The 12,060-nt window shown below is 39.9% G+C and overlaps 1 protein-coding gene across 1 annotated transcript in view; it reads right to left on the minus strand.

The window, feature by feature from the left end:
* Positions 1-4,431: 4,431 nt before the first annotated feature.
* cdh17 (cadherin 17, LI cadherin (liver-intestine)) overlaps positions 4,432-12,060 on the minus strand; it is a 12,531-nt gene continuing 4,902 nt past the window's right edge. The window contains exons 7-19 of the mRNA XM_020607147.1: positions 11,837-11,989; positions 10,741-10,946; positions 10,500-10,631; positions 10,250-10,400; positions 9,733-9,942; positions 9,577-9,653; positions 9,294-9,482; positions 8,682-8,926; positions 7,867-7,997; positions 7,441-7,659; positions 7,222-7,332; positions 6,561-6,677; positions 4,432-6,431 (exon numbers count right to left, since the gene is read on the minus strand). Coding sequence (XP_020462803.1) covers positions 6,340-6,431; positions 6,561-6,677; positions 7,222-7,332; positions 7,441-7,659; positions 7,867-7,997; positions 8,682-8,926; positions 9,294-9,482; positions 9,577-9,653; positions 9,733-9,942; positions 10,250-10,400; positions 10,500-10,631; positions 10,741-10,946; positions 11,837-11,989 — 2,033 coding nt within the window. The 3' untranslated portion in view covers positions 4,432-6,339. The remainder of the gene's footprint in view (positions 6,432-6,560; positions 6,678-7,221; positions 7,333-7,440; positions 7,660-7,866; positions 7,998-8,681; positions 8,927-9,293; positions 9,483-9,576; positions 9,654-9,732; positions 9,943-10,249; positions 10,401-10,499; positions 10,632-10,740; positions 10,947-11,836; positions 11,990-12,060) is intronic.

The following is a 12,060-nucleotide window of genomic DNA, read 5'->3' on the forward strand; positions in this document are numbered from 1 at the left end:
ACAGAGGTAGGTTAAAGGTCAGTATGTGCTTTAAATGAGCCTCTGAACAAACACACTGACTGAACTTTACCACAGTTGTTACAGCTGTGAAGTTTATCAACAGTTGGAGTAAAATGAAAGGTTTTTTTTTTGTTGGGTTAGAAGGGACATGTTAAACTTGTTTTTTGCCTAGCAGGTCATTAACAGTGTAGTAACAGTTTGTTACACTTTGTGATTTTAATCTTCATGACAACAGTGGTGAAAGAAGTAGAGCACTTTCCTGAGACTCTCTAGTTAAAGGATAAAGCTGGTCGTTTTCAGCATTAACAGCATAACAACACTTCCCATACAGAGACCTAAACTGACAATGAATCACCTGCACTCACTCTTGACGTCTGTCAGTCCTGGATTAGCTTCTTTGTATGTTATGCCCAAAACACACTAAGAGAGTAAGTCCAACCCTTTTAAAACAACCACCTGATGCAGATATACTTTTTCCACTATCAGAATATCAAAATTGGCCTGGATATGCCCTGTATGCACCTGGAAAGGTGTGCTTTAGATTGTCAAAATAGGGCCCCTAGTCTGAGTATCTTTGATTCAGTCTGTTCTGTGACAGCATGCATCACACGCTGTATAAGACTTCACGGCATACAGCTAGTCTACATGAAGTGTAAGCCTGTTTATTTTAGGAGTAGAACTAAGTCAGGCTAACACTTTTAAAAATGTGTTGCTAGTATCAATGTTGTTACTGTCTCCAAAGTCTGTCATTGATATTCCGTAGACCCTTGTTTTTCAAAAACATATTAAAAACACAGTGAAACACACTGCTGCACTGGGTGACAATTGTTCATTAGCAAGCACCAAACCTGAGCACGAGGAGCTAGCAGAATGTAAACAAAGCTGAGAGCTTGCACATGCACAGTTGACTCTGACTCAAATTATGGCTGCACGGAGCCTTTGGGGCAGCATAGTTGGGACTGGTGGGTCATTACAAAAAAACCTGTCACCCAATACTATTAATCTAGAAAAAGACTGACCTTATCCTTTAAACACTAGTCACAGGGTGAGGCTGTGTGTTTAGGTGTATTCAAGCCCAAATGTATAATTAGAATGTACATTTGAAAGAAGCTGTCTGAATTTTAAAGGTTATTTATTCAGCTTTAGCACTATGTTACACATAACGTTGTATGTATAAATTGTAACTTACATTGGTTAAGTTTTGTATATGAAACGGTTTAATAAATCACTAATTACATGCTGCCTGTTAGTGTATGTGTTGGTTGACAGGCTGTTGTGGTGAACATACCCCAGGAAATGCAGCAGGAACTTTCACTGACTTGCAAGAACCTGGACGGTCAGTGGCTCAGGATGAAAATGAGAGGGTCACTGCAACCTGGGCTGGCAAGGCAGAAGGTGTCACTGTGGAGTACACCGGTGAGCTCAGTGGTACACGTAGGAGCTGCACAACAACACAGTGGTTTTACCTGTGAAGTTATTTTCACAAGATGGTCAGTTCACCATCACTAGATGGTGCTGCAGGATCAGACTGTTTAATGGATGATGTCAGATCTGGAAAAATACTACCATCAACATACTGTGTACATTAATAAATAAGAGAAAATGAATAACAAATATTACTTAATGTTTTACTATGTTATATATCTAATGTTGTTTTAGTATTGATATAGCTGTTAGTGGTGGAAGAAGTACTGAGAAGTACTTGTTTACTTAAATAAAATAACAATACCACAATGTAAAATTACAGTTACAGCTAAGTCCTAGATTCAAAATGTTACCAAAATACAGAAATATTAACACAAAAATATACTTGCAAAGTACCAAAAGTTAAAGTAGTTGTTTTGCAGAATGGCACACTTTACATGAATGTACATATTTGATTACAATTATTGATGCATTATTGTTTTCATCACTTTAATGTTGCAGCTGGTAAAGGTGGAGCTTATTAAACTACCTTATATACTTTGAATTACTACTGTGTAGCTTGTGAATTTCCCGCTCATGATTATACTGTATTTTGTGTAGTTCAATTCTATTCAATTTGTATAGTGCCAAATCACAACAAAAGTCATCTCGGGACACTTTACCTTTATTATTGTTATAGTTTTTATATAAAAGAAAAACCCAACAAATCCCCACTGAGCAGCACTTGACGATGGTAGTTTGATGATTATAAAATCAGGTGTATTTCAGATGATTTGACAGCTGTGATTGGCGGTCTGATGCTGTCACTCCACTTCTGGTCGTTACTCCACAGTCTGGTTACAAAATGCCAAGATGGCAGCCACCGTATTAACCTTAGTTTGGCTTCACTTTTGCACAGCAGAGGGAAGTGTTGGCAGATCGTCCATCTTTTATACACAGTCTGTGAGACAGACACACAGCTTTTCCCCAGAGCGATCAATCAGTCTTTATTCAAAATCCAGTTTTTCTTTTTTTTTATAGGCCTACAGTACTGAGCAAAAGGTCCAGGCACTAAAAGAAAAACTGACGATTTAAACACTGCCATGAATAGTGTAACTCATCAATTAACTCTATTCAATGTGCAGTAAACATAAAAACCTAGGCCATCTGGTGTGACCACCATTTTCCTTTTAAACAGGTCCTTTCTTTTAAAAGTATATATCTAATGTTGTTTTAGTATTGATATAGCTGTTAGTGGTGGAAGAAGTACTGAGAAGTACTTGTTTACTTAAATAAAATAACAATACCACAATGTAAAATTACAGTTACAGCTAAGTCCTAGATTCAAAATGTTACCAAAGTACAGAAATATTAACACCAAAATATACTTGCAAAGTACCAAAAGTAAAAGTAGTTGTTTTGCAGAATGGCACACTTTACATGAATGTACATATTTGATTACAATTATTGATGCATTATTGTTTTCATCACTTTAATGTTGCAGCTGGTAAAGGTGGAGCTTATTAAACTACCTTATATACTTTGAATTACTACTGTGTAGCTTGTGAATTTCCCGCTCATGATTATACTGTATTTTGTGTAGTTCAATTCTATTCAATTTGTATAGTGCCAAATCACAACAAAAGTCATCTCGGGACACTTTACCTTTATTATTGTTATAGTTGTTATATAGGAAAAACCCAACAAATCCCCACTGAGCAGCACTTGACGATGGTAGTTTGATGATTATAAAATCAGGTGTATTTCAGATGATTTGACAGCTGTGATTGGCGGTCTGATGCTGTCACTCCACTTCTGGTCGTTACTCCACAGTCTGGTTACAAAATGCCAAGATGGCAGCCACCGTATTAACCTTAGTTTGGCTTCACTTTTGCACAGCAGAGGGAAGTGTTGGCAGATCGTCCATCTTTTATACACAGTCTGTGAGACAGACACACAGCTTTTCCCCAGAGCGATTAATCAGTCTTTATTCAAAATCCTGTTGTTTTTTTTTCTTTTTTTAATAGGCCTACAGTACTGAGCAAAAGGTCCAGGCACTAAAAGAAAAACTGACGATTTAAACACTGCCATGAATAGTGTAACTCATCAATTAACTCTATTCAATGTGCAGTAAACATAAAAACCTAGGCCATCTGGTGTGACCACCATTTTCCTTTTAAACAGGTCCTTTCTTTTAAAAGAACTTGGGCACTGTTCTGAAAGGTAGGCAATTTGGCACTGAAGTCTTTTCAGTTCTTGTACCACGCTAATTCTGAGAGGTAGGGGGGCACAGTGTTTCAGTGGTTAGTCCTGTTGCTTCAGCAAGTAACTTCAAGCCTCCATGGGTTTCATCTGGTTATGATTGGCTAAATCACATAGGTATGAATGGTTAATGTGATTCTGAAAACTAATAACTAATGTTATCCATTAAATGTAGTGCAGTAAAAAGTACTACTTTTGTCTCTAAAAGTCAAAGTATGAAGTAACAGAAAATAAAAATACATATTCTAATATACTGGCATGTATGTAGCTGGGGTGGAAAAGATAGACACCTCTAAATGTAATGTTTTCACATTAACATATATATGAGTGTCCCTTTATCTAATTGGGTATGTCATATGCCAAGTACCAGTGGTGGAAAGTAACATTTACTCAAATACTGTACTTAAGTACAATTTAAGTATCTGTACCTTGAGTATTTTGATTCTCCGCTACTTCATACTTCAACATTTTAGATGCAAATATTGTACTTTTTACTGCAATCCATTAATTGTATAGCGTGTTACTTTTCAGAATTTGATTAATACAAAATATACACTCTGATGAGACCTTATTGATCCCTGGTGGGAAATTCGCAAGCTACCCAGCAGTCATTTAAATTAAAAGCATGTAAGGTATAGTAGTTAACTAGCTCCCTCTTTACCAGCTGCAATATTAAATGTGATGTAGACAACAATGCATCAGTAATTATAATCCACTTATATGATACACATTGTTCAATGTGTTATTCTGCATGATGAACACCTTTACCTTTAGTACTTTAATACTTTTGTACTTAAGTAACATTTTGAATACAGACATTTACTTGACAGTATTTTTACTCTGTGGTACTTAAGAGATCTGAGTACTACTTCCATCACTGATGACGTATTAGGTACATCCTACTAATATATCTCGCTTGTAAGCCAGATGTTTAGTCCGGTGTCTCCCAGAGGTTTTTAACATATGTACTGTTTATCCTTTAGCTGAACTTTATTACAACAATAACCCAACAAATTCCTGATTCTGTTTTTGGGGAACATGGACATTTTATGCACCCTTAGTATTTCTATATTAGGATAAAAGAGTTCTCCAACAGTCCTGTGTAAGTGTGTGGTGATGGTGAGGTTTGAGATCATCCAACACAGTTTACTCTCTTTCCTCCGCCTCCTCTCTTCTGTCACCCAGCCTTTCAACATCTCCCACCAGCTCTCCAGGACTCGCCATGTGTATGTGTGTTGTTGTGGAAAGTGTTGCTGGGATACAGGCATAGAGAAAGCAGACATAAACACTAGAGAGGCTCCATGTTGAGTTTGTCATCATGAGGCTGTAGCTCAGCGTGCTCCTCTGCCCCTGACACTGCTCTCCTGTTTGGGTTTTTGGAAGCTGCAGCAGGTTGTTCAGTGACTCATCTCAAACACACACACACACAGTAACTCGCATGGACTGCAAGGATGCATGGTCTTGGCAGCACATGTGACACCCACGACAACCTGTGTGTTTTGCTATTCAGGATGTTTTTGTGTGTGTGTGTTGAGGCCTCTTTGTGCTGCATAAAAGCCCAATGTTATGTCATCTTCCTTTCAGCATGGCTAACAACCTGTTACCTGTCTCCCACTGTCAAAGAAATGACTCAGAGCAGCAGCACCGTGGCCTTGACTGCTCTACGGCAGATCAGCAGAGAGGGAGAGAAAGATGGATGCAACAGTTAGTTAGAAATCAGAAGGCTGCCTTAAGAAATACAGCAGAGATGAATTTGTACTGAGTTCGAACTTTGATTTTTGCATGTTACTATATATGCACATGTATCACGCAAAGGACCTGAACACTGTCTATTTTCTCCTTTAAGAATCTGAAGCTGAGGTTTTTTAGGTTCATAAAGTATCACCTGCAATCCCAGACACTACTTGCATCCACACAGGCAGACGTACACGACAATGAGAAAATCAAAGTGGTTCCCAGTTTGTTTATTAGGAAACAGAGCAGTGATTGCTCATCACATAACACAGACAGCACTGTGATATCAGTGGCATTTTGGGTTTAAGATGTGGCTCAGTGTTAAAGATATTTCTAAGTGTTGTGTAATATTTCAGTTTCCTGTTAAATTCAACCAGAAGAGAATAACAAAGAAAGCTCTGAACCAAACACTGAGTAAATCATGTGACATTATGGAACAACCTGAGTCACGTTTTAATAAATTAAGATGACAACCTGCATAAATGAATGATTAATATGGACCCTTCTGACAGTTTAAAGTATGCACAGTACCTATCAATCAAGCTCAGCTGTCACATACAAATAAAATAAAATAAGCTAAAATAAATGTCTGTGTCTGTCCATCTTTGTAGGTACTAATTGAAACCAGTTTGAGAATATATTGGGAAAGGGAGGTAGGTTTGTCCAGTCCTCACCTCTGTTTAAGGATGTAGTTATCTGCTCACAGATCAACTCTATAAAAAGACAGTTTAACTGCAGTTAGCTTCAAAGTTTAATGTTCACCTAATAATGGTCTCTGGCCAGTTGTTTACCAGGAACCACTAAAAATGGAATCAGATTAAGGCTGTGTTTTGGGGTCAAGGTTAGGTTTAAGGTTGGGATGCTTCATCTCAGTGAGAGTCCTCAAGTATAGAATTAGAAATATCTAACTCTGTCTACAAATACATACATATATGGTCTCTACATCATATTGCTCCTCTCTTCCTCCCCAGTCACTTCTTTCTTCTTGCCCCCTTTATTTTTGCGTCTGATCACTATGATGAAGGCAACAACTGCAACAACACAAAAGAGAACAGGAGTAAATTATAGCAGGAAACAAAATGGAGTCAGCACCCCTATGGAAATCATGTACGAGTATACCAGATACAACTCTTATTATATATGGTGTTTGTCAGACTTACTGCAGAATCCCAGGACACCAGCCAAGATCCCGATGGTGGGTCCCATTCCCAATCTGAAGTTGGATTCAGCTGGTGCGATGTAGCAGTAGCCGAGTTCTGTACAGTTACATACTCTCACTGGAATGTAGTGAGGCAAGAGCAACACAAACGAGTTAAACCTTTATCTGAGACATGACGCACAGTATAGTGTCAGTGTTTGCCTTTAAATGATAAGCCTGAGTTCAATATCTGTATTTCTTATTGTCAAAATATATTAGCAACATGTTAGCATGGCTGAATTACTGAACAGGTCATGGGCCCCTGGAGCTTATCTGCAGTATATCTCAGAAAAAATGGACAACACGAGACAAAACATTTGTAATTAGACACTAAATGACAGCAAGGAGATGTAAAACGACATATAAAAATAACCATAAAGAGAAACAATGTGTCACTTTCCATGGGCCCGCTGTGTCATAATCCGTCCGTGCATGTTAGTCCATCAACAATCTCTTGTCTCAAACCTTAAAATTCTCTGAGACCTGTTCCTGTATACTGCCTATACTCTATTCTCAATTCCCCCCCTCAGGCTTTGGATACATAAACAGTAGTTATGTTCATTTTTTGTGTCGTCATGGTATTGCTGGCCAGACTTTAAGCTTCACTTAAAGTAATAACTCACCCTCAAACAACTGTGCGACTCCCATGCCTGCGTTGTCTTTAATGGTGATGGGCAGGCTAAAGGTTTTATCTTCAATTGGTATCTTCTTAAGGGTCAGTTTAGCTGTTGTACCTGCAAAACACACAAGGAGAATGTGATCGTCTTTGAAAGTACAAGCTTCTACCTCTCCAGCGTCTTCTAATTTAACTCATTTGTGATACGCTATATGTGTTAGCATACCGTCAATACTCTGCAGGTCCCAGTTGGGGGATTTCTTGCCCAAGCTGAAGGTGAAAGGTTGGGAGAAGGGGGCATTGTCTGTATCATGGGCCTTGATGATGACAGGTTTGAGCGTCTTCACACAGATGAAGGCCTGGGTGTGTGTCATTTTGGGGAGGTTGTCGTTCACATCCAGCAGCCTCACGGACAAGACACGCTCAGAAAACTTCTCCGGGTTCTCTTCACAAGCAAATCAGAGAGCATGACAGAGGTGCAGAGACTTCATATAAATACTACCGTCTTTAATACAATTAAAGGATATAAACTACTTTTGTCAGTACAGCACTGTTCTCAGCTTCACTAGTAACCATCATACTTTGAGCCAGTCTTGACTCAAACTGTGGAGTGTATATAAAAGCTGTGACATGTGTCCCTGTATTATCTCACCCTTCTCAAAGGCAGTGACAGTGACTTCAAAAGTCTCCAGGGTTTCTCTGTCCAGCTTGTCTTTGGTCTTGATCTGTCCTGTGGCCGGATCGATCTCCAGCCAGCCCTGAGTGTCACCGTCCAACTTAAAACTGCACAACACATACCAGCAATCACACAATCTGAGTATTTCTTCCACCACCGCTGTCAACAAACCCCATGAAAAGACCAAAACCAACAATGCATCACTCTGTCTCATAATGCGTCCTGATTCCCCATTCTTTGTGGCAAAAATGGGACACATATGTACTTTCATGTTTTCAAAAACGGCTTCTTTGTGACATTCAGCCCCAGTTCCATTACTTCCTACATTAATCTTTAAAAATGGGACACAAATATGTACTTTCATGTTTTCAAAAACGGCACAGTCATTTCCTAAAACAGACGGACGCTGTAGTTTTTAGCAAACATTACTCAAACAAGAAAAACCGTACATTTGCTAGAGACTATTTGTACAGTAGCTATGGATTAATAAACACACTATAAGGTGCTCTAATGAGAATCTATGGCAGCTGAACAGTCCATGTGGGATTGACTCACAACTAACCACAGCGCTTATGTTCTCCGAAATAAAGGATGTCACCCAGTGCGGTGCTTTGGCTCATTAACGGAATAATGACACGCCACCAAAGGTCCTGTAGTGGCTGCTGCTTGGTCTGATCTGGATTGTCTTAATGTTGTGTATATCTGTTGTTAGATGGACCGAATTTCAACAAGTCAAGTCCCCCATACAGCCACTGAATTTAAAGCAGTCCTGACGGTGCTGCTGTGTTTACCTGATCTCTTTGCCCTCTGGGTCCTTTGCCTCCACAGCGAGCAGCACTGATCCCTTGGTGATGTTTTCAGGTACAATCACATGCAGGGTGTCCAGGCTGAACTCTGGAGCCTCGTCTACATCAGTGACAGACACAGAGACAAAGGCTGTGGACTCAGCACCGTACTCCAGGCCTTTCATGAGTGGCTCTGGGTTGCGAGCATCAATCTGGAGTTCATAGTTGGGAGAAGACTCGAAGTCCAGAGGCTGTGAGGAGAGAAGCAGGCTGGTTAGAAGAAGTGCCAGAAAAAGGAAAGCAAAAAATATGTAAAAGCTTTAAGGTCATTTTCAGAAAAATTGTTTAAATATACAGTATGCATTTTATAGAATAGACAGATATACAGATACTGTAGATGTGATATTTATTTTAAAAAATTGTCAGAACATATTGTAAAATAATCATTAGTCAAAACAGGATACCAGAGAATATCACAAATACAAAACATACACCATGGGAGAAAAATCGTCAGCTTTTTGAGGTTTAAATGTTTCAGAAAGTGGCAGGGATCAAAGTCAATGCACTGTCTGCAATCATCTGTGTGTATTTATGAGGGAGAGAATGGAGTTACCGTACCATAGCTAAAACCAGGTGGCCGACTCCGTCTCTGTCTGATTCCACGGTGAAAACGTCCCCATCGTTGCCAGCAGAGATGTGGAACTTGATGAGGGAGCTACCGCTGCCTGGTTCATCAGCATCTGTTGCTCTGAAGGTCAGCACTGTGTGTCCAACAGGGGTGTCCTCTGCAAGAGTGTGGTTACCATACTGCACACGGACGCACACCGACACAGAAACATGAAGAAAATCAGGCAAACATCATGAGAAATAAGAGAAGGGGCGGCAAAGTTTGCATACTTACATCATTCTTCTCAAACACAGGCATCTCGTTGTTGACGTCAATGACGCTGATGATGACTTTACAAACTGTCTTGAAAGCTGAGAGACACAAGCTGTGAGTACTACAGTGTGGGGTGAAAACTGACTTACCTCCACCTCCAGGTGTGTTTCACTATACCTGGGTCTTTGACTGTGACAGTGAGATTATAGACCTGCTGGTCTTTTCTCTGCAAAGCGCGTAATGTCTGAATTCTTCCAGAAGCAGCGTCGATGGAGAAGGCGTTGGGTGTGGTGGGTGGATTCTGGGACAAGATGGTGTAAGTCAGCTGAGAATTCAGTGTCCCAGCTTCATCATCGTCATGTGCCAACAGCTGTCCTACCAGGCTGCCTGGTACCACAAAAGTGACTTATCAGTTTTCTTACAACTTAAAAATGCTCTTAAATTTAAGAAAGCTCCAGATACTGTATGTCAGCACAGAAACAGAGGGGAACATGTTGAGTCACACTGTAAAAAGATTGTGCAAAACATAACAGCACTTTGTATAAATCAGAACAGGATATTTAGCCTATTATTTACACTTCAACTTGATAATTCATTGTCCCACTTTTTCTTCTACCTTTTTGGTTGGATGAGGCCACATCCTCATCTTCAGATACATGAATCTATGTATGCATTAACTGTACACACATCTTACCTACGGGCTCATCCTCCTGCACCTCAAACACGCTCTCCTCATTTTCACACACTGGTACTTCATCATTCACATCCTCCACCAAGACTTGAATCTCCATGGGCGGATCCACCTCTCTGCCATCGTTATCCAGTGCAAACACCACCAGGATGTACTGAGAACAGAACCAACAGAAATGTAAAAATATTCCATAGAAGTTCATCCTTATTTCTACGTGAGTTTTGAGAGAGCAAACTAAACATGTGTTGTGTACCATGTCCTTTTCTTCCCTGTCCAGCATCTCTGTCAGGAGTATATCTCCATCTTTTGTTATCTGAAAAGGGAATCTCAGCTGTCTCTCTTTCTGGACTAAAGTGTAGATGGCATCAGGCTCATTAGACTGGACCTGGATCCCGAGAGAGGGGAAGAAGCCACAGTAGGCTGGTTAATTACTGGATACAGAGTAGCCATAGTGAGTGTTTGTACATTTGTAGTTTTGTGCAGAGCCTTCACACCTTTGCAATGGTTAGAGGATACGTTTCCACCAAGTTCTCTTTAACAGTTATTGGTCCAGGGTTGACCCACAGGTTCTGCTGCACAACAATGTGAACTCTGGCGTTTCCGCTCAGCGCGGTCTCCGACGCCCCTCTCAGGTCCTGCACACGCACAAGCAGGGTGTAGTCTGGGTCCTCCAGGGGGTCCATGATTATCCTCCTCATCTCTGACACCACAGAGGAAGATAAAGGTTGTAATTGGAGCCATTATACAGACAACAAAAAGAAACGGCTTAGCAGGCCGAGCATCACAAAAACCTAAATCTTTAATTTTGGAAAGCTGAGTCACATGAATTTGGCTGAAGTCATCAACTCAACACCCAGTAAATCAGCAGTAATCACTGGCAGACGTTTCTTCATTACAGTCTACAGTATGTTTATCAGCATTAACACCATCCCTCACTATGTGTCATCAAGAGCTCCAGGCTTTAACGTTAATACACAACACAAATGACTGAGATGATTTTCAAGGTTTTAGAAACAGATGTGTCATAATAAAGAGTCTGAGTAAGCAGCTGTGTCACACTGTAGACTAGTGGTTCTCAACTCTGTGACTTTTTCATAAGAATTCTATTAACCAGCTTACATTTGACCACCAACTTTTCATGTAAAAGTTTTAATAGTTTCCAGCCTCCACTGTTTGTCTCTTGTATTGTTCATCACTGTGTAAATGCAGCCTGCGACTGCTCTAGACCAGAGCTGTAACTAATGGTTATTTTCATTATCAGCTAATCTGACAATTATTTCCTCATACTTCCTTAAAAATGAATTCATTCAGATGCCAGGAAACTGTGAAAATTGTCAGATGCACATTCTCAGAGCCCAAGGTGACATCGCATTTTGTTTGACCAGCTGTCTGAAGCATTCACTTTTCTATATGGGATGCCTAAAATAACTGGAAATTGTTCACATTTGAAGATGAAACAAGCAAAGCTGCCTTTTTTGCTTAGAAAGTAACTTCAGCAATAACATATAATCAAAATACTTCATCATTTCATATGACTAATCAGTCAATAAATATTTAATGGTCAGACACTCGTCACATGTGGATACAAACCTGCTCTCTCCACACAGGTGAAAAAGGGGTTTTTTTCATAGGGGATCTTCGGCACCTCGCAGTAGTCAGCAAACTTTGTCTTCAAAGTGTCAATGCTCCGCTCTTCTCCCCTGCTGTACTGAATGCCCTCTCTGGCCTTTAGCATCCGTTCTCCTATTGAAGAGCACAAATAGATCCAATATCATTCAATATGTTCACACACATTTCATATATTTTTTCATACA

Source organism: Monopterus albus, unplaced genomic scaffold (assembly GCF_001952655.1).
Source record: "Monopterus albus unplaced genomic scaffold, M_albus_1.0 scaffold84.1, whole genome shotgun sequence".
Classification (NCBI taxonomy): domain Eukaryota; kingdom Metazoa; phylum Chordata; class Actinopteri; order Synbranchiformes; family Synbranchidae; genus Monopterus; species Monopterus albus.